General features: G+C 39.6%; 1 protein-coding gene and 1 long non-coding RNA gene across 3 annotated transcripts; one reads left to right on the top strand and one right to left on the bottom strand.

Annotated features, from left to right (window-relative positions):
- On the bottom strand, nt 1-15785 carry LOC145430111 (uncharacterized). Of its 2 annotated transcripts, XR_013910523.1 has the most exons (5): nt 2525-15785; nt 1454-1623; nt 873-1117; nt 636-744; nt 1-518 (listed from the first exon to the last, which is right to left on the bottom strand). It is a non-coding gene; the product is annotated as an uncharacterized LOC145430111 (long non-coding RNA). The 2 variants fall into 2 exon arrangements; XR_013910522.1 differs by having other exon boundaries at nt 636-1117.
- Nucleotides 8239-21599, top strand: LOC113026145 (single-strand DNA endonuclease ASTE1-like). Its single transcript, XM_026174610.2, has 5 exons — nt 8239-8378; nt 18047-19442; nt 19549-19753; nt 20055-20217; nt 20298-21599. Exons 2-5 carry the CDS (start codon nt 18240-18242, stop codon nt 20548-20550), a joined length of 1824 nt encoding a protein of 607 aa, XP_026030395.2. The 5' UTR covers nt 8239-8378; nt 18047-18239; the 3' UTR covers nt 20551-21599.
- Nucleotides 21600-22091: the final 492 nt, after the last annotated feature.

The following is a 22091-nucleotide window of genomic DNA, read 5'->3' as shown; positions in this document are numbered from 1 at the left end:
TTTACTGTTAATATCAACAATAAGCTTTTTATTTTGAAATTACAAGTTAAAAAAAAATGCTGTTACATTTACATTTAATGCTGTTACACTGTAATCCTTTATTATAAGTATGGACACAGAATAAAGTGAACAGCATTTTGAAATAAGTTTAATTGGAATTTTGTACTACGCAAAAAACAAAACAAAAAAACAACAACAACAACATATTAAACAAACAAACAAACACAGCCAGTGCCTTCATTTGTCCATTACATGTCAAACATAGCACTGACCCTTAGCCCCTGCTCATCAGCACATGCTTTCAAAAAGAGCTCCATGTCCTCTGCAAACTGAAAAACAAAGAGGAACAAGTCCCTTGCTCCAGTGTCTTCTTCCTCTGACATGTCTATTAAGACCCTCTGCTGGTCCCCTTGATTTAAGGACAGATATTTGGGCATTGTTACATGTCCACAGAAAAGTGCCTTATTTTGGACAACCCACTGCACAGCAGGACGCAGATCTTCAACAACTGCTGGCTCCTGTGTCAGGCAAATGGGGATGAAAACAGTTATTTCTCTGTTGCAGAACAGTTTTTTAACAGTTATTCAAATTTCACTAACCATGTAATTACACTACTGTTTAAAGTGAATACTGACTTGACTGACTTCCTGGAACTTGTGCTTTTTCAGTCTGAAAATGGGCACGTGTTGTCCTTCAAGCACAGCTTTGGCTTCCTCTCTCCAGTGTGCAAATAGCTTGCCAGAGCTACGAAGAGTAAGGCCACAGTGAGGGCATGTCATTTTCAAGGACTTTCCATCAGCTGCAGTTTTATTGAACACAGAGGGTAGAGCCAATGAATGTTCTAACAAAGACTCAGAAAATGGTTCAGATACCGAAGACAAAACCTTGGGGGGGAAACGGGGCTCCTCGAAGAGTACTGCCGGAGGAATACGGGTCTCCTCGGAGAGTTCAGCGGGGAGCAGTCCTGATAATGGTGGCTGACTTGGTATTGAAGAATGCTGACAAGACAATAAATGCCTTGCCATATCCCCACGCCGTATGATTGTAATCTTACAGACAGGGCAGTGAAAGTGTCCTGTTGTCCTACAAGGCAGCCTGCACCGGCATATCATTTTATCTGTAAGAGAAAAAAACAAACAAACAAACAGATGTAATTTAAATGTAGTTGTATAGAATGCAATCAATTTGTCTAACAATCAGATTGTACATGTTAACAAAAACATCCAAGCCAACCTCAATAATGAAAGCAAAATGGTATGGATCACAAAACTTATGTCAAGAAAAATTGTGAAAAGTAAATAAAAATATATTTTATAAAAACACTATTTTTGTTGCAGATGAATGCACTGAACTGTACAATATCAACAGCAACTTTTAAGTCAACAAAGATACTGCAGAAGTGCTTAAAAAAGTGCATATTTATAACTATAACGTATATTTAATACAAACATACCTTTGAAAGGCAAAGCATTTTTTTATATGCACACTTAGATGCTCCTCAATCTTTGCCCTGACAGTTGGGCTGAAAGTGGGGCACAGAGGGCAGTGAAAGAGTCCTCTGCAACACGTGTTGCATTCCTGCAATTCTGGCTTTAAGCCCGAATTCCAGATTGATAAGTGCATCTAAAACAGAGAGAGAAACAGATAAACACCATATACACATTTAAGTTAAGGTTTTAGCAGAAATAACAATTTACAGTTGGCATGTAATAGATTTGGGAAGAAAATTCTTGAAAAAAACCCCACAAATATTTTACAAGACACTTTAATTTGTGAGACATGTTTCTATTGACATATAACAGTCAATTGAACAGAGGCTAACTAAAATCTGGGCAATAAAAAAAGCTGTACAGAAAAGAATAACGAATAGAAGTATTGATAAATATATAAATCTGTTTGTGACGAAATTTACAGTGTTGACGCTAACCAAAGGTGTCACAAGTACACACGTTCCTTACTACAGTTTAGATACCTCTGTTTAGAAAGCACTGACTCGACTTTTTAGTCAAGTCGAAGTAAGAAGTACAGGGTCTAAAATATAATTTATGTACAAAATTTTGAAGTAATCTTGCGTCCAAAGCATGCGCGCGGGGGGCTGATTTACAAATGTATGGATTACAAAGTACAGATACGCGTGCTAAAATGTGAGAAGTAGAAGTATAAAGAAGTATACAGTAGGCACAAAAAAGTACAGCAGTAAAGATACCAGAAAATTCTACTTAAGTACAGTATTGAAGTATTCGTTATTTTGCATCTCTGACGCCAACAATAAATCATACTCTAATGCAAAATGTGGTTTTTGCTTCTTCTCGCCCACAGAAGCCATTAATCCAGCTCTCTTACTTAAACCAGGCCCAGGAAAAAGCATATTTGTGTGTTTCTCTGCCATGGAGCACGATGAAAAAACATTAAAATAAATTGTAACGCTAAATAAGTGGCAACATGATCATTGTAAGAAAACTAGACGATTCCTAGAATTATAAAATCACTAACGGCAAATTTATTTAAGAAAGACTTAACCAACCTTTGTGATCAACTTGCAAGACTTCCATGGTATCCATGTGTGTTTACGGCTAGTGTGGAGGTCACGTGTTTCCGGTCAGTGTGGAGGTCACGTGTATCCGGTTACTATGGAGCTCCACAGTGGCTGCAGCCAGACCCTTCTCGGGTTTTTTTTTTTTTTTTTTTCTTTTTTTTCCCAAAATCTTTATTTAAACATCAGTACAATACAAAATGGAATTAAGCAGTATTATAATAATGGTGATGTACTTACAGAAGAATTGTATGGATAGATAAACAAATACAAGAACAGCATTCAAAAGCAACAATAGAAACATGCTAGGGGGAAAGTAACTAATCAAGCCAAAGAACAAAGTGATTGAAAGATCTTGATTTTTTCACAAACACCAATAGTTTTTATAGCTTTTGGGTTAGTGGAGTTCTTAATAGAGTTAAGATACTGTACAAGTTCAAAGGAGAATACATAGAAAGAGGGATGTCTTCCTAAATATTTGGACTTGTGAATATGAAATTTAGCCATTAAAAGTAACAAGTTAATCATATATCTGTTATCAAAATTGAATTGTTTTTGATTTTTGTGCAGACCAAACAAAACATATTTCCAAAACAGTACAAATCCTTTAAATATATTTTCTGAAATAAAAACACATAAGCTCTGCCAAAAATCTTGTACAAGGTTACAAAACCAAAAAAGATGTGTAGTAGATTCCTTGGAAGTTTTACAAAAGCTACAGCTTGTATCAATGTCTAATTTGAATTTGCTTTGAAGATAATCTTTAGAAGGATAAATTCTGTGTATTAATTTATAAGAAATATCTTTAATTTTGTTGGTAATTAAAAACTGATTAGGGAGTTTCCAAACTTCGTTCCACATAATACCATCTGACAGCCGGTTCCAGAAAAAAATAACATATGGTAGCGTGGTTATGGTACTCTGAAATAAAGCTCTAATCGATTTATTGTTGTTTTTAGATTGCTTAGAAAAGCAAATCTTGCCAACAAAAGTTTGTATGGGAGATGTCAACGGCCTGTGGAATGAAGTGATATTAGGTTGATTCTTAAACAGCATACAAACCCCTGATGGTATTGAGCCAAATACTTTGGTATAATCATGACGATTTATAGCTAAATTGAAGTGTAAACAAAATTCTTCATAGGAGAAAAGCATACCATTTGAGTCAAATAATTGGTTGACTAAAACAATGTCATTCCTAAACCAACTATCTAAGAAGAGAGATTTTCTTTTAAATAAAACATCCTTATTATTCCAGATATAATAACTGTGTGGACTAAAGTTATGCTTGTAAATAAGGGTCCAAGCTAAAAAAGCTTGACGATGAAAAGCAGAGATCTTTAACGGGATTTTATCAATATCAAAATTACAAGTAAGGAAAAATTCAGTGCCACCTAACTTAGAAAACATGAATACAGGTATAGCATTCCAAATGGAAGTAGGATTAGTAATTAGATTCTTCAACCAATTTATTTTGAATGTGTTATTTAAAGTGTTAAAATCTAACACATTAAGTCCTCCGTTGACATAGGAGTTCATAAGAACTGTTTTTTTAATGTAGTGTGTCCTATTTTTCCAGATAAAGTTGAAAATTAACTTATCAACCTCTTTTATAAGCTTTTTATCAAGGTGCAATGCCAATGCAGCGTATGTAAGACGAGAGATGCCTTCTGCTTTAGTTATTAATACTCTTCCTTTTAACGACAAATCTCTTAAGAGCCACTGATTAAATCTGTGTTTGAGTTTCTCTAGAATAGGATAAAAATTTTGAGTTATTCTACTTTCCTGGTTCTTGGTTATTATGACACCTAAATAACGAACTTCTTGTTTAAGTGGAATGTTACACAAAGCTGTTTTCGAGCAGTCTTTTATCGCCATAAGTTCACATTTAGGAATATTCAAGTATAATCCAGAAGCTTTGGAAAATATGGAGATTGAGTCAATAGCAATAGAGATTTGATGTTCATCTTTTAGGAATAATGTAGTGTCATCCGCTAACTGTGTTATGAGTAAATCTTTGCCAATTAGCGATATACCTTTTACATTGCTTGATTTCATATGGTTAGACAATAGTTGGGCAATTAACAAAAACAGGTATGGAGAAATGGGACAGCCTTGTCTTATCCCTCTTTGTATGTTAAATCTGGGTGAAGTACCGTTTGTTAATTTAATACTGCTGTTACTGTTATGGTATAATGTTTTAATCGCTGTAGAGAAGTAAGAGCCAAAACCATACTTATCCAGAGCTTGAAATATAAATTCATGCTCCACCGTATCGAGGGCCTTGTAGAAGTCTAAAAATAATATGAAACCATTGCAATCTATGAGGTCAGAATAATCCAGAACATCTAAAACCAATCTGATATTGTTAGTTATGTGTCTTTTGGGCATAAAGCCAGATTGTGTTTCATCAATAACAGAGTCAAGAACCATCTTAAGTCTGTTAGCTATAATTAGAGCAAATACTTTATAGTCATTATTTAGCAAGCTAATCGGTCTCCAATTATCAATCATTAATAGGTCCTTATTAGGCTTCGGGATCAATGTAGTCAAACCTTGATTCATCGTAGTGGGAAGCTGTTGGTTTCCTATGCTTTCTGCAAATACCTCAAGAAGAAAGGGAGACAACTCTTCAGAGAAAGTTTTATATAATTCAGCAGTAAGACCATCCGTACCTGGAGATTTATTATTTTTCAATAGCCCAATTGCAACTTTGACTTCTTCTAATGAGATGGGTTGATCACATAATATAGATTCTTCTTGGCTGATAGATTTAACATTCAGCGATCCTAAGAGATGATTTGCATCTTCCTGAGAAAATGTAGAACTATAAAGTTCCTTATAGAAATGACTACAATATTTAGAGATTAAGCTGTAATCCTCTGTTATAACTCCATTTATCATTAATTTGCTAATATTATTTATACTTGAGTGTTTCTTTTCTAAACTGAAGAAGTAATGGGAGTTACGCTCACCTTCTTCAAGCCATTTAGATCTTGATCTGATAAAAGCGCCTTTTGCTTTGTCTGTGTATAAACGATCTAATTTATCTTGTAATTTAGCAAGGTTCATTTTATCCTCTTCAGTTAAAGTGTCAATTCGTTTATTAGATAACTGTGTGATTTGAGAAATTATATTTTCTTCCTCCAATCTTTTGGATTTTGCATTAAGGCTGCCAATCTTTCTTAAATATTTGCCAATTTCAAATTTTAATAATTCCCAGTTATTACCATATTTTAAATCTTCTTGAGCTATAGACCAAAAGTTTGAGATCAGTTCTTTAAGATCCTTTTTCACATCGTCTTTTTGTAATAATGAGCTGTTGACTTTCCAGTATGTAAATTTAACAACAGAAGAATTAGGTAGAGAAGTTAGATTTATTTTAATATATATGGCTTTATGATCTGTTGCTGGAGAAGGCCAAGCACCTACATCTATGCTATTGCTGTCAAAGCTCTCTGAGACTAACCAAAAGTCTATCCTTGAATGTCTCGAGTTAGAATTGTTGCACCAAGTAAACATTTTGGACTGAGGAAATTTGAATCTCCAAATGTCTGTAAGTTTCAGGCGTACCATAACAGCCTTCAATGTGGTATTAATTCTTTTCGAATGTCCTGGAGGAAATTTATCTAATTCAGCATCCATAATACAGTTAAAGTCTCCACCTAGTAATAATTTTGCATTTGGAAATTTATTTAACCAGCTAGATATTTTTTTTTCAATCGTCAAAAATAAATGATCATTTTCTAGCTTCGTGTTAAACCCATATATGTTAGTAACAATTAAGACTAAATCATTATATCTTATGACTTGACATATGTAATGACCTGCAGAATCACATTCTGTATGTAAAACATCCCCATTATATCTGTTTTTTAGGATTGATACCCCAGCTGATCGTTCAGTTCCATGAGATAACCAAATAGAATTTCCCCATTGAGATCGCCAAAAACTAACATTGTCGATAGTAGAGTGAGATTCTTGCAAAAACACAAAGTCAGATTTAAGTTGCTTTGCATAAAGAAAAGTGGCTTTACGTTTTAAGTTGTTACGAAGACCCCTAGCATTAATAGAAACAAAAAACAAAGAACACAAGTTGACAAAGAAAAGATATGTATTAAAAAGTAAATCGAAGATAAACTTTTTAACCTAACACTGAGATCAGCACTAGAATATGAGAATGTTCACAGTATAGAGTAAATATATATATATATAAAAAAAAACTTTAGACGCCTAATAAAAGCATAACAAAAAAGGTTTTACCTATTTAACAGTAATTTGGCTTTTTGCTAACACCAAAGAGCAATTTAGACAGCCAACTATTAATATCTACAAATATCAGGCACATCAATATAAAGAACACCTTGTAAACAAACCTGAGAAGAACTAAGGGTCAGGGAATATTGAAGAGTTTATGTGTGAACTTCAGCACCATTTACAAAGCCTCGACCTCCAATAAAGTAAGCAGATTTCCCTTCTTCACGTGCTTTCTTTATAATGGGCCACAGCTTCAGTCTGTTTTCTTTGTCCTCTCTCGTCAGGTCTTCAGTAAACCTCAGATGATTATTTTGAAGGAAAGTATTATTCTTGGCAGCTTTCCACACCGCATCACGAATTCTCCTTGAGATGAACCGGATGATGATCCCTCTGGGTCTCGGGTCATTTTGTTTTGGTTTCCCCACTCGATGAGCGATGTCTAAGACCTCTGAAAACTTTTCCTTCTCCGCAGGTAGAACCGTTTGGCATATCCCAATCGCCTTTGCGCGCACATCTTCCTTCTCCAACTCCGGTACCCCATACAGTCTCAGATTCCAACGGCGGTTGTAGCGTTCAACTTCAGAGATGTGTTCGTCACATTTCTGTGTAAGCGTTTCGTTTTTCTCAACCCTTTTCTCAATGACCATAATCTTATCACTTATGTCCTTTAAGTCCGTACGAACTGTTCCTACCATTTCTTCAATTGCGTCACTTCTGGTGTTGATCAGATTAATCAAAGTGTTGACCGCATCAGCTTTCAGGGAATCGTCATCAGAGTGACTGGTAGACAGTGTTGGTTTTTTAGCCACTGGAGGCTTGGAAGGCGTAACTGGTAGGGGTGGAAATTCTTCTTCAACCATCTGCTGACACTCCATTTCTCTTATGTAGCTATGGTCGCTAGCTAGCATGCTAGTTGCATGTGGTTTGCCCGAGTTACTCAGCCTTTTCTGAGCAGATTTCGACATGTTGTTGTTGCAGAATTTGGTTTCAGGTTTAGCAGGTTTAGTGTGTTGATCTTCAAAAAAGTCTTGAAAGTTACAAAGACGTCAAATAAGCGTTGTAAAAATGCTTTATATCTTTCTAGTGCTGAGAGCTCGAAAAGACACTCCTCATCACGCCGCCATCTTGCTCGGCCCCCTTCTCGGGTTAGTGAGTCCTGAGTGATTCGCTTATGCTTACGATTCAGCACAGGAAGGGAGGGGGTGAGTAGCTCAAATGTGCTGTTAGCATGTTAGCAGCGCAATGCTACTGTGAACCGAGGAGCTATTTTCTTGATGTGAGCTTCTACTCAGGGGGTTTTCTTTCAGTTCAGAGCAGAAATGCTTTTGTTACGAAACTGGCTGTTGTTTTTCCCCCCACAATTTTAATTATAAGCTAGATATATTTCTACTAATGGAATTAGTTTGCTAACAGCAACAGGGATGAGTCAGTGAGTCAGTTGGGCTTGTGAATCATGATTCACAAGTCAGTAAAGTGATTCTCGAGTATTGAACGATTCGTTCACGAATCGAACATCACTACTGCTCAGACATTTTGAAGAGTGACTCGTCGGAGCTGCTCGGACTCTCAGCTTCTGCAGACTAAAAAGGTGAGAATCCGCTCGTTATGTCATAGTGATTGTGCAGGTAGGAGAGAGAGGCTGGAGAGACAGAGAGCCAAAGAAGGAAGGAGGACTCAGATAATGTTCAGATAAACTCTGTTTGGAGTTCGTGGCGAAGTGAAAGTGAAACTAAGTGTAACCGAGGACAAGGGATGAGTAAACGGGGCAAAGAAATAATTGATCATTTATTTATTACATAAGTTAAACATACAAATTCCCAGTCGTTTCCAGACAGGACTTACAACACATCCTGCCGATATCCCAGCTGCGCATGAGACTTACCACACAAACTGTGCGAAATAACACTACAACCCGTCACACCCGCTTAGTGACACTGCAATCGTGGCACACACTGCAAACAATTCGGGTCTCAGCGCAGCTGGGAATCAGTGCTATGTATGGCCTGTGATCTGAGAGATAAAGGGAAGTGGCACAAACAATTAAAAATAAAAAAAACAAAAGAGAGGTTAGTCCGCCCTTACAAAACTTACTCTCAATCAATAACCGCCTCTACGGCTGGACGGACTAACCAAAACAAAATTACAAATCAATCAAAAGAACAAAAAAAAGGACAGCAGAGACAGCACAGCTGAAAAACAAACAACATTATCAATTAAAATATTACCCAATAAAATAGCAATTTTATAAAACCATTCAAAATCATGAAACTAAAACAAACACTCAATATACCTACAATATTGATCAGTTTCCCTGCGCGCAGTCGATCTAGGGCTTGATCAATTCTTCTATTAAAATTCGTGGTCACACTAAAAAAGTCCAATGACACATTAAAAAATAGGCACATGCAATAGCAAAAGATCCAAACAAAAAATGGCAAAAGTCTCTTACCGACAGTATACCCACTCGCACCTGAGTGAATTAATTGCCTCTGGTTTTTTCCACAGAAGAGCGCTGACTTCACCCCACACACCCACTACCTTTTCACAGCTCTTCAGCCAATCACCTGGCAGCGAGCAACAAACTGCCAGGTGACACTTGTTACAACCCTCCCCTTCAAAGGGCATCGGCGACCCGACGATGAGCTGAAAAGAGAGCACACTTAAAATTTTGCTCATTTTATAATGGATTGTGGCAATTTAAATGGGTTTGAGTGCTGTCCAGCAGTCTTCCTCATTGACCTACGAGACCCTTGCGTCAAGCTGGCAACATCTTCCTCCCCAGGTTCTAGGTCCCCAGAACAATCCAAATGGGGCACCCCCACATGTGTGGGACTCAACGTCCCTTCCTCCAACACTGCAGAATTGCCTCCATCTCCCTGTTCTGTAAACATCTGTTCCACTTCATCAACCATACTGTTATTTGTGGCCAACATTCCGGTTAGATCATCCTGTTTTGACATTTGTAGGCCACTATCTTGGTCTCCATCCAATTCCCTGATTGGAATGTTTCTCAACTCAGTTCGATGTACTTGTCGAAGTGGACCAGTGTGCCCAGCAGGAGCGACTGAATATACTACGCCATGACCAGGAGGAGGTCGCACTACTTGAAAGGGCGTGGGATCCCAAAAATCTTGAATCTTATTGCGACCTCTTACAGAGTGGTTTCTCATATACACCAAATCGCCCTGCTCCAAATCAGGACTAGCACATTTAGAGGAATTCAAATCTCTCTGAACCCTTCTCCTTTCTAACCGTTGCTGCACAACATCATATGCAGCAGCCAAGGACTTTTGGTGTTCCTGTACCCACTCTTCAAGAGTGACGTCCTCATCAACTTCACTGCCAGCACCCAACCAAAAATCCACTGGCAACCGTGGCTCTCGCCCGAACATCAAATAATATGGAGTCATACCAGTTGACTGATGTACTGTGGTGTTATACGCATATGTGACTTGGGAGAGATGCCGCGGCCACCGGCGCTTTTGTTCAGGAGGCAGGGCACGCAGCAAGTCATGAAGTGTACGATTAAATCGTTCACATTGACCATTACCTTGTGGATGATAGGGTGTCGTCCGACTCTTCTCTATCTTATAAATTTTACACAGCTGTTGCACCAAAGCGCTTTCAAAATTTCGCCCCTGATCAGAATGTATACGGCTTGGAGGCCCAAATAAATGAAACCAATGCTTCACTAAAGCCTCTGCCACTGTACTGGCTCGCTGATCTTTTGTAGGGACAGTCTGAGTATATTTAGAAAAGATGTCAGTCATTACCAAAATATTCTCTTTACCATCAGTTGAGGGTTCAAGTACTGTAAAATCAATTGCCAAAATTTCATGAGGCCGAGATGCAGAAATACTACCCATAAAGGTTTTAATCTTTGGCACAACAGCCTTAGAAAGAACACACCTTTCACAATCTCTGCACCATCTCTCAATATCTGCATACATGTGCGGCCAATAATATCGCGAGCGCACCAACTGCAGTGTACGCTCAACCCCTTGATGGCCATGCTCATCGTGGAGTAAACGAAGGACGCGGCCCTGTAAACACTGTGGCAGCACCAGCTGGTCAACCTCCCTCACTCCATCAGGAGTATGAGTGCAGCGATACAACACAGACTCCCTTTGTTTCATCCGCCCCCATTGACGGACCAATTCCCTCGAACCCTTACCAAGACCATCTCTTTCCTTTGAATCTGGCAACCTGGCCACCTCCCAATACTTTAAGAAGGGACCAATCACAGGGTCTTGTTTCTGTAACGTACAGAGATCAGAGAAAGAACAACCAGGTAAAACGCTTATCTCTGCCTGAACACTGGGAATCATCTCACACTGCACTCCAATATCATTAGATAATGGACCATCCAATTCCATTACAGTTCCATGTAGGCGGGACAATGCGTCTGCATTAGCATTCTGAGCCCCAGGCCGATATTTTATGGTCAAATCAAAAGCGGCCAGCTCTGATGCCCACCTCTGTTCTGTGGCACCTAGCTTTGCCGTGGACAGATGGCTTAGTGGGTTATTATCTGTAAATACAGTGCAACGATGACCCAAAAGATACTCCCTAAACTTTTCAGTGACGGCCCACTTGAGAGCTACAAGCTCAAGCTTCATGGAACTATAATTTCTCATATTCCTCTCTGTAGGCTTTAAGCTCCGACTGGCAAAAGCTATTGGCCGCAATTTACCCTCATACTCCTGGGAAAGCACTGCCCCTAGACCCCCATAGCTTGCATCTACTTCCAATGTAAATGGCTTCTGAAAATCAGCAAAAGCAAGCACTGGTGCAGAAACCAGAGCAGCCTTGAGCTGATGAAAACTTTGTTCACACTCCAAATCCCAAAAATCCAATAACGGTTTTGGGGGGGTCCTACCTTTTCTACCTGGAGGGAGGAGTGCAGAGACCAATCTATGCAAGGGAGCAGCCATGCGTGAAAAACCAGCTATGAATCTCCTATAATAACTAGCAAATCCTAAAAAGGAACGCAGTTCTGCTAGATTGCTGGGCGTTTTCCAATCCCGCACTGCAGCTATTTTATCTGGATCAGTAGAAACTCCTTCGGCAGACACCACATGCCCCAAATATTTCACTTGCCTCTGGAAAAACTGGCACTTGGAGAGTTTCACTTTAAGCCCCTCTTTATCCAGACGAGAGAAGATTTCTTCCAACCGCTCCAAATGCTGTTGCACGGAGGATGAAAAAACAATCACATCATCCAAATACAAAAGCACCGACTGATGTCTGCAATCTCCAAACAAACGCTCCATCAGGCGCTGAAATGTACTGGGTGCATTACACAAACCAAACGGCATGCGGTTGAACTCAAACAAACCAAATGGGGTACAAAATGCAGTTTTAATCTTATCCTTCTCAGCCATTTCCACCTGATTATAACCACTAGCCAGGTCCAAAGTGGAAAACCACTGAGCACCAGTCAAAGCATCCAAGGATTCTTCAATCCTTGGCAGAGGAAATGCATCCTTTCTGGTCTTGGCGTTTAACTGTCTATAATCGACACACATGCGTAGACTTCCATCCTTCTTTTGAACAAGAACTATTGGGGATGAGTACGGACTACTACTTTCTCTGATGATGCGAGCTTGCAGCAGCTGTTTGATATGATCCCTTGCCAGTTCATACTGAGACGGAGGGATTCGCCTGTATGGTTGTCGCACTGGTGTTTCATCTATCAAAGGAATTTCATGAGTGATCAATTTACTACAACCAACATCCAACTCATTCTTGGCAAACACGCCGCTATACTTCTGCAATAAAACTTTTGCTTGCCGTTTCTCGCTCTCCTCAAGACTTTCAAATTCAGGCAAATCCAATTCCGCTGCATTGTCTGCCATTGTATGACTGGAAATATAAGCTGTACAACACTGTGAATTTACAGAGACCTGTATTTCAGAGTTACCCTCTGCTAGCACACTGGCCAGTTGAACTGTAGCAATCACCCGACGAGGTGTCAAATAGACATCAGTTTTACCAACATTAGTAACTGGAACAAAAGCCTCCCCTCCTTCTCCCTTTACCAATGAAGGAGACACCAATAGGCCTTCCGGGAGAAAACCATCATCAGGCCCGAGGGGTTCAATCAAGAGGTCAATAGGTGTATTCACAGGCATCTTTGGACAGGTAACAGGAACATAACTTTGCGTTCCAGCTGGAACACAGAAAGACTTCTTACCCTGTACTCTAACACGATGGGGTTCAGGAGAATTTGCCATGGCCTCCATCATTTGGCAGTATCTCAACGCTCTTCTCCAACCACGTGGCGCAGTCTTCAAAACTGGAGCTTCCCAGAGGTCAGAACCATATTGTTTACACAATTCAGAGTAAAGGGGGTTCAATACATTCATTCCTAACACACCAGGTACAGATATCTTTTTCTGTGCCATGTGGCTATCTGTTGGATCTCCCACAATCAACACCCCTCGACGAGGTAGGTGAATTCCCAGGATTGTAACATCCAACTCAATATACCCAGAATAAGGAATTTGTAGGCCATTAGCTGCTTTAAGTCCCAACCAACCACAGTCTTTAAGCTTTTTATCACTGAGATGAGAAAAGTTATTTTTAAAAGAGCTTTCTGTGATTGTTGTGACCATGGACCCTGTGTCCAGCAAACATGAAATAATAACCCCACCCAAATCAACCTCCCCTTCCAAGCATTCACCAACTAGATGACCGAGTTCTACATTACTGGAGCCTTGCAACCCTCCCACCAGTGTGTGGCTCTGTGCACTGGTGGGTACTAGTTTTCTGCCGCCCCAGTAGTTTGGCCATCAGCCCTAGCTGCTCTTTCATGCTGATTTCCATCAGAATTGGGTAATGTCGGGCAAAATCGGGCAATATGTCCAATTTGCTCACACCTAAAACAAATGGGTTTACCATTCACCGTCCTTCTACGTCGAGAAGTGTGATTGCTAGAAGCAGCCACCTCCTGTGGGTTTAATGCCTTAATGACCAACTCTAATTGTGTCTGTTGGGCTTTAAAAAGGGACACCAACTCAGCATATTCTGATGTTCTAGAATCGACACTTTCACAAGAAGCTTGCATATCTGCAGAGACTGAAACAGACTGATTATATCTAGACCTAAAAGGCTGATTCTCATACTGTGCCATCCACCTGGTCGCTTCGGCTCTCGCCTCACGAATCGTCCACTGTGGGTTGGCATTAATCAAATCTCTCAGCCTGATCCTCAATGTCAGATCTCTAACACCATCACAAAATTGATCACGCAGATCTTTTGAAGCTTTTCTTGCGGCTTCCTCATCCGTTTTAATAATCTGGTCCATTAAGGCCATCAAGGAATGAGAAAAGTCAATTAAGGACTCGCCTTCTAATTGTTTACGATTGAAAAATCTGCGTTGCAAAGAAATGTGGGAATCTAAGCAACTGTACATTTCTTTCAGTGTATCAAAAATTTTCTCAACATTTTCTTTCTGTTCCTTTGGCAAAAACTTTATCTCAGTGCGTGCAGTACCCTCTAAATGGTTAAAAATGATTTGAGCTTGCTCTTTTTCTGTTCTGCCTCTCGTGCGCACAAAGTCTCTCATTTGCTCAATCCACTCATCTAGAGTCAGTGAGCCCATATTGTCCAACTTCCCTGAAAATGTTGGCAACTTTCTATCCTGTTGTACGTATACCACAGGATTGGGTCTCACAGTCTCTGATTCACTTCCTGTAGCTCCTGTTGATGTAGAGGGCCTCTCTGTACCCACAGATGCTGTTTTCAAGTCTCTAAGTTCATTCTCCAACTCCTGTATACGTTGGGCCATTGTTTGTTGCTCGCTTCCCTCCATGATGGCGATCGAGACCTGGCTGCTCCTTCTCTCCAATCTTACAAACCTGTCCCTGCTGTCCTTACAAAATAACAAAACAAAATGGCCACTCCCTTGAAACCTGTCGACAACGCCAAAATGTAACCGAGGACAAGGGATGAGTAAACGGGGCAAAGAAATAATTGATCATTTATTTATTACATAAGTTAAACATACAAATTCCCAGTCGTTTCCAGACAGGACTTACAACACATCCTGCCGATATCCCAGCTGCGCATGAGACTTACCACACAAACTGTGCGAAATAACACTACAACCCGTCACACCCCGCTTAGTGACACTGCAATCGTGGCACACACTGCAAACAATTCGGGTCTCAGCGCAGCTGGGAATCAGTGCTATGTATGGCCTGTGATCTGAGAGATAAAGGGAAGTGGCACAAACAATTAAAAATAAAAAAAACAAAAGAGAGGTTAGTCCGCCCTTACAAAACTTACTCTCAATCAATAACCGCCTCTACGGCTGGACGGACTAACCAAAACAAAATTACAAATCAATCAAAAGAACAAAAAAAAGGACAGCAGAGACAGCACAGCTGAAAAACAAACAACATTATCAATTAAAATATTACCCAATAAAATAGCAATTTTATAAAACCATTCAAAATCATGAAACTAAAACAAACACTCAATATACCTACAATATTGATCAGTTTCCCTGCGCGCAGTCGATCTAGGGCTTGATCAATTCTTCTATTAAAATTCGTGGTCACACTAAAAAAGTCCAATGACACATTAAAAAATAGGCACATGCAATAGCAAAAGATCCAAACAAAAAATGGCAAAAGTCTCTTACCGACAGTATACCCACTCGCACCTGAGTGAATTAATTGCCTCTGGTTTTTTCCACAGAAGAGCGCTGACTTCACCCCACACACCCACTACCTTTTCACAGCTCTTCAGCCAATCACCTGGCAGCGAGCAACAAACTGCCAGGTGACACTTGTTACATAAGCATCAACAAGTGTTTTTTTTTTTGAGTATTTTAGTTTTTTTAAAAACGTTTTTCCTGAAGAGTTTTCAGAGACTGAAAATAGTTTCATAACAGATGTATTCATCTGTACGGGATCTGAGTTTGATCTGCGTCATCACAGCAGGAGCAGGGCTTGCAAAATCGCTAGCCCGACGTCCCGGGGCTAGCGATTTTTCCAGTCGGGCTACCATCTCTGCCCTGCCTGTCGGGCTAATGTAGGAAGGAAAAATATATGTCAATGCTTTTGCATTCTTTCGGAAATGTAGCTGGGTAATTATGTCATTGGCATCGGTGAGCCACTGTCAATATGTGACATATTGAATTCGCGCTTGTTTTTTGCTTTCACTTTGCAATCGCGCGAACTGTGTATAGATAGGGACAGTACTGATTGGTGAGTGATGATAATTTGCACACCAATTCCTCTGACATCGTCTTATTAATCGTTAGCTTACTATGCAAACATGACAAGTGAAATCTCCCGCAGCTTAAACATGTGAGAGGTTGATCGCGCAGAGAATCGCTGAGCGTTATGTGAGTGCGTGTGTAAAAGCAGCAGGATATATATTTTAGTTCTGCTGAGCCAAATAAGACAGGTCAGGGTGAAGAAGTGACAGCCAAAGAAAAGCTTACCACAAAACGGAGAAGTTATGACAAATCAGACTATAAGGCAAAAAGAAAGTGCAGCTTTATGGTTTCATGGACAAAAGAATTTCTGTGGCTGCAATATGACAAGCTATATAATAACCAGTGGTGCACATAAGTGGTCCGCAGGTGCGCATTTGCTGTCAAAATAGTTGCAACACGCGTTTGCGTACATAAGATTTTCTGGAGGAGGACAGACATTTGTTTAGCACTCTTAAAGATGTCGAAGAAGCAAGCTCCTTTAAGCAATTACTTTGGTTTTCCTCCACCTCCAAACAAATGTCAGAAGGAGTCCGAACCACAAAAGAAGCACGTATTCTCGAAAAAGTAGTTGCAGGAGGTGAGCTGGCTTCAAACAAATGATGAACGCACAGAGATGTGGTGCAGAATGTGCCGTGAAAATCCCACTCTAGCGGACAAAAACAGTGCTTTTTATATGGACGCAAACGCGTGTTGCAACTTCTTATCTGGTGCGCATCTTTTATTTTGACAGCGAATGCGCTGCGCACATGCAGACCACTTATGTGCACCCGTGTAAATAACATGATGTTCTGCCGGGTGTGTTGTTGGTTTTCCCTCGATTTCTGAGTCGACAAGCATCTTTGTTACTGGGACCAGTCATTTTAAGAAAGGCCCCCATTAGAACCCATGAGAAATGCAAGAAATGCATTATTGCTCAGTCTGCAATGTCTTTCCCAGAACAAACACCAGTTGCAAATAACATACTAAAAATAAACCTGAAAATCAGTCTAAAACAGCGTACTATGTTGCAAAGAGTGAACTACCACTGGCACAATTTAGCAGTCTTTGCAAACTTCAAAAAGCAAATGGCCTCGATCTTGGTTCCACTTGTCTCTTACCTGTGATTTCAGTGGAAATTTCAAATTCAGGATCTGACACAGACTGATTCATGTCCTACACAGTTCTTACAAGTTCATAGAAATTTCTGTTCAATTAGAACCAAGTATTTGAATTGATGATTGTAATTTTTATACAATGTTGTAATTTGTTTTTCAACAATTTTTTGATTAATGTTTTGTTTCCTTTACAATATTATACTTTAATGTATAATATTGTAAAGGAAACAAAACAGGAAACAAAACATCAATCAAAAAATTGCTCTTTTTTATTCGGGCTACTTAAATTTATTTTGGGCTACAAAAAACTGAAGAGTCCCTGCCCGAAGGGCTACCAGGGATTTTGAAATTTTGCGAGCCCTGAGGAGAGTTAGAAACCTCAGAGCTGGTACACAAAGAGAAACATGTTCAGGCTCTGTATTCACAGATCTTTGCTGTAATAATTTTTGCTGCCCTGAAAACTGATTTTTTTTCTAAGAATTTCCCTGAAAGTTCAGATCCTGTGAAGCATAGCAAGCATAGCCAAGTTCCTTGGTTGCAATTCTGTTAGAAGTGATGATGGTGAAGACAATAAGAGGATGAAGAAATCCCTGCAGAAAATTTTTCAGATAACAGGTCTTAATAAAGTGCCGTCTGAACCAAACAAAGAAATAGAAATATTGTCTGGGCACACAAATGTTTCACCTCCATCGTCCCCTCACATCATCATAACCCGCTCATCTCCATTTCCCATCTTATATGGAAACTAACAAATCATCCTGAATTCAGAATTACTTTGTTTTTCATGGCGTCTGTTGGCACTTTTTGTAAGACCATGTATATCACCTGTTAATAATACATTTTGCTTTGTCCTCTGAATGCTTTGTTACATTTTCTTGTTAGTCAGACTGAACTATTGTAAACGGCAGTAATCTTTTCTTTTTTTTGTAGAAATTTCTGCAAAGTTTCCAGTTGATCAGTCAGGAGGTCGATTCAACATTTTTCCACTGCTTTGAATAGTATTAGAACATCTGGTGGTGCACCCTCACCCTCTGCTGACATCACTGCTAGCATCGACTAATCACCAGACACAAAGGCATTAGCACAATAACCACCGCTCACCTTCACCACACCGTAAGGAATCATGGGGGTTTCAAAGTTAAAGAAAATGCTAGATGATTTGTGTCTCTGTGAAGAGGTTAAAGTAGAAAAAACAGGTCTCATCATTGATGGTGCAGCTCTGTACTATTGTTTGTATTATAACTCTGATCCAAAGCTGGACCAGCGCTGTGGAGGAGATTATCCTGGATTCAAAGATGAGGTCTGTAACTTTTTTAAGACTCTGCAGGACTGTGAAGTCACTCCGTACGTTATCTTGGATGGAGGCTCGGGGCCTGACAAGCACAAAACAGTTGTGTCTCGCCTTGGAAATAGACTAGAAAAAGCAAAGACAATAGCAGAGAGTGAGCCTGACGCTGTGCCAAAAGGATGTAACGTCTTACCACCTCTGGTCAAAGATGTCTTCATAGAAATCTTGAAGGAGAAAGACATAGAGTTTAAACAGTGTTTAGGAGAGGCAGACCCTGAGGTTTTTTCTGCTGCAAATCAGAAACAATGTGCTGTGCTGGCCACTGACACAGATTTCCTTATCTATGATGTGCACAAAGGTTTCCTTCATCTCGACAACTTTGAATGGAAAAGAAAGAAGGATGGCAAGATTCCTGCTAAGCTCTACACACGTTCAAAGTTTTGTGAGCATTTTAAATTGGACCCTGCTCTCATGCCAGTCTTTGCTTCAATAGCAGGAAATGATTATTCAAGATTAGAAGATAGAGGTAGGTTTGCAAGACAATCATCTTCATCTTGTGAGTACAGCATTAAAAGACTGGATGGTATGCTCAGGTTTTTAAGTAAAGTGAATCTGGATGGTTTGAACGACTCACAGAAGAGAGAACGTGCTCTGAGTCAAGCTTTAAGTCATGTTGGTGAAAAAGAGAACAAAACATTCAAACTTGCCATTCAAAAATATGTTGAACCAGAAGAAACAAGTTCTAATCTGCCTTCGTGGATGCATGAAAATATGATGTCTGGAGAACTCACCACTTTCGTCACAAGTGTTGTGGATCAGAAGACTATGATGCTGACTCCAGTTGTGGAGGACTTTTCACAGCACAGTAGTTACACAGCTGCTTACCGTATCAGACAGTACTTCTATGGACTGTTAATTGGAGATAAGATGTGCACTGAATATGACAGGGATAGAGAAGAGATCAAAGACAAGCGTGTCCCATCAATACTCCTCAGCAGTGATGAACAGAAACAACTGCAACTAGAGCGTCTGCATAAGGTACTGAGGTTAATCAATAAATATGTGTTTAATTACTCTGACAGGTCATAGATGTGTTTCCGTGGTACACGTGAGCATCTTGTCTGTGTGGTACCTCTCTGTGCAGGCTCCTGAGGGTTTGCGTCGCAGAGTGTTTGAAGAAGCTCTGCAGGTTCAGACTTCAGCCTTAGGAAACATCCCCGACCAGCTGAAGCTGCCAGTCTGTGTGACTGTTTTCTGGTTCAAGAGGCTACAACACCACCCAAAACCTGAAACTGTCCACTGCCTCCACGCCCTCCTGTTGGGGTTTGTGTTTGACCAACATGGTCCAGGTGAGTCTCACTGGGTAACATGATGGATATTTACAACGAAATGCATAGTTACAAGTCACTTAATTAGGAACACTTGTGACAGCTCTACAGTTTCAGCTCCATAAAGTTGATTATTCGGTTTATTATTCACGGTCAGCTGTCAGCAGGTTAGTCTCTCTGAAAGCAGTCAGCAGATGGACTGTAGTCAGAGTTTCTGTGACAGCAGCAGCACTGATGCTTCCACATCAGCCTGATCAAGAAGACAAACTGCTGCTGGTCTCTGGTTCTGTGTCACTGAAACTTTGTCTTATGTTGTCTGTAGAGGACGAGTTTGAGAGGAAGAGGAAAGCTTTAAAGGATGAAGGTGTGAGTAACTGGCAGCCCCGTGTGGCTCATGCTTTCAGCCAATGGCTGTGCTGCATGAGGCAGAGCCTCCACCTGAACCAGCTGCTGTGTTCCCCTCTACCAGAACCTCAGTGTGCCCGGTAAACACCAGACCAATGATGCGCTCCACAGATGTTTAACACACTTCATCAACTTTAACTGAGATTTTCTGCTTTGTCAGGCTTTACTGTGGACCTCTCCTTCATCGGCTGGCAGATGAAGACGAGATTGAAGAAGTACAGAAAACACTGAGAGGAGAAAAGAAGGAATTATATGAGAATCTAAAGACTGCTTGTAATCCATCTTCTGGAGAGGGATCCTCTCAGTCCTTGATGAGTGCAGCTCCCTCTAATGAGAAGGGATCACAGCAAGTCCAGAAACGCAAGAGGGAAGAAGAGCAGAGAGACTCAAAGCAGAAGAAAACAGATTATTGAGACCAAGTGATGCTGCTGCTCCTGAAGCTCTATTCTGTTACACTTCTTTGTTATTCTCAGAAACTTTGTACCTTTTCTGCTCCCACTTTAGCTGTACTCTGTCTTTTGTATGCTCTGCATTGTCTATACTGAATGTAAATTGCAGAAGCATGGAAAGGAGTGTGAAGGGAATTGAAATTTGGGACAACAAGGCTGCCGATTTAAAGTAAAAGAGAAATTTTTATTTGGCCAAAGAAAAACATGCAAACCAAAATACAAAAGGAAACAAAAGCTAGAGGCCAGAAATACACAGAAATAATCTGATTAATGTGCCACATGTTGTACAAAGCACTTTGAGTGCTCTGGGAGAGTAGAAATATAACAATCAGTCCATTTACCTTTTACATGACAAATGACAGTTCATGGCGGTTTTATGTCACACAGTATCCACAGGAAGTATCATGATGTGCAACAGCAGGTTAAACTCCAGTGAGATTTAGACTGAACATTGATCATCATTTTACTTATTCTGTTTTAACAGCTTTATGTTGTTAAAACAAGTTATGGTGACAATTTGTGTTACTGTGAGATGTTCTCTTCTGTCTTAACTTTCTTTTATCCTGTTTGGTTTTGAATTGTCTCTTGGGTATAAAGCTGTTTCTCCCCCTCACCCCCCTTTCTGCATCCTCAGCATCACTGACCATCCTGAAATAACACAGGTAAGATCACTGCAAATGTTGGGATCAGGAAATCAAGATAAATTTAATGTAGAAGTTGATTTTTTTATCATCCTCATTTTTAACTTAATCATTGAGAAAAGGAAGAATTGCCAAGGGGAAGCAGCTTTTTGTGACGTATAGACGCAGATGTGTTTTTTCCAATATTGTCTATCATTATTTTAGATATTAAGATATATTAAGAACCAGTGTTTGCAATTTTCTTGAACATGGGATTATGTACCCTAACATATCAAGTGTGCTTAAATGAATTGGTCCTGGTGGAATTAATCTATTTGTATTACAACTACAGATAAGACTTGTCTGCATAAAGAAATAAATATTAAAAATACAGTGGTTTTGTTTTTGGCTTTTTAATGAGGGGTCAGCCATGTTGAATTAGCCATATTTATAACAACCTTTTTAGAGAAGTGTGTCAGTGTGCAGCTATTTTACAATAACATCCCCATAACGTCTTTCAGACTAAAATATCTTAAATTTACATTCAGGTTTAAATTTTCCTAAATATGATTCTGCAGTAGTATCCTTTGTGTTACAATGTTACTTCTCTGACTTTAGCTGAACAGATTCTGGAGCTTCATAAATGTGTTTCAGTGTTTGAAACATGGAGAAAATCTGCCTCTTTGTTTTTTTTAAACATATATTTATTGAATTTTGTATTCAGAAACATCCAACACTTTAAACAACTTGAACATATGGCAGTAAGAAAGTACTAAGAACACAAGACATTCAAAAAACAAATAAAAAAATGTTAATAATACTAAAGGAAATTTAAAAAATATAAAATAAAAAAAAAAGTACAGGATAGTCTGTACTGTATACATT

The sequence above is a fragment of the Astatotilapia calliptera genome, chromosome 7 (genome assembly GCF_964374335.1).
Source record: "Astatotilapia calliptera chromosome 7, fAstCal68.1, whole genome shotgun sequence".
Taxonomy (NCBI): domain Eukaryota; kingdom Metazoa; phylum Chordata; class Actinopteri; order Cichliformes; family Cichlidae; genus Astatotilapia; species Astatotilapia calliptera.
The sequence above is the reverse complement of the archived record's forward strand: the minus strand, read 5'-3'. Positions and strand labels throughout refer to the sequence as shown.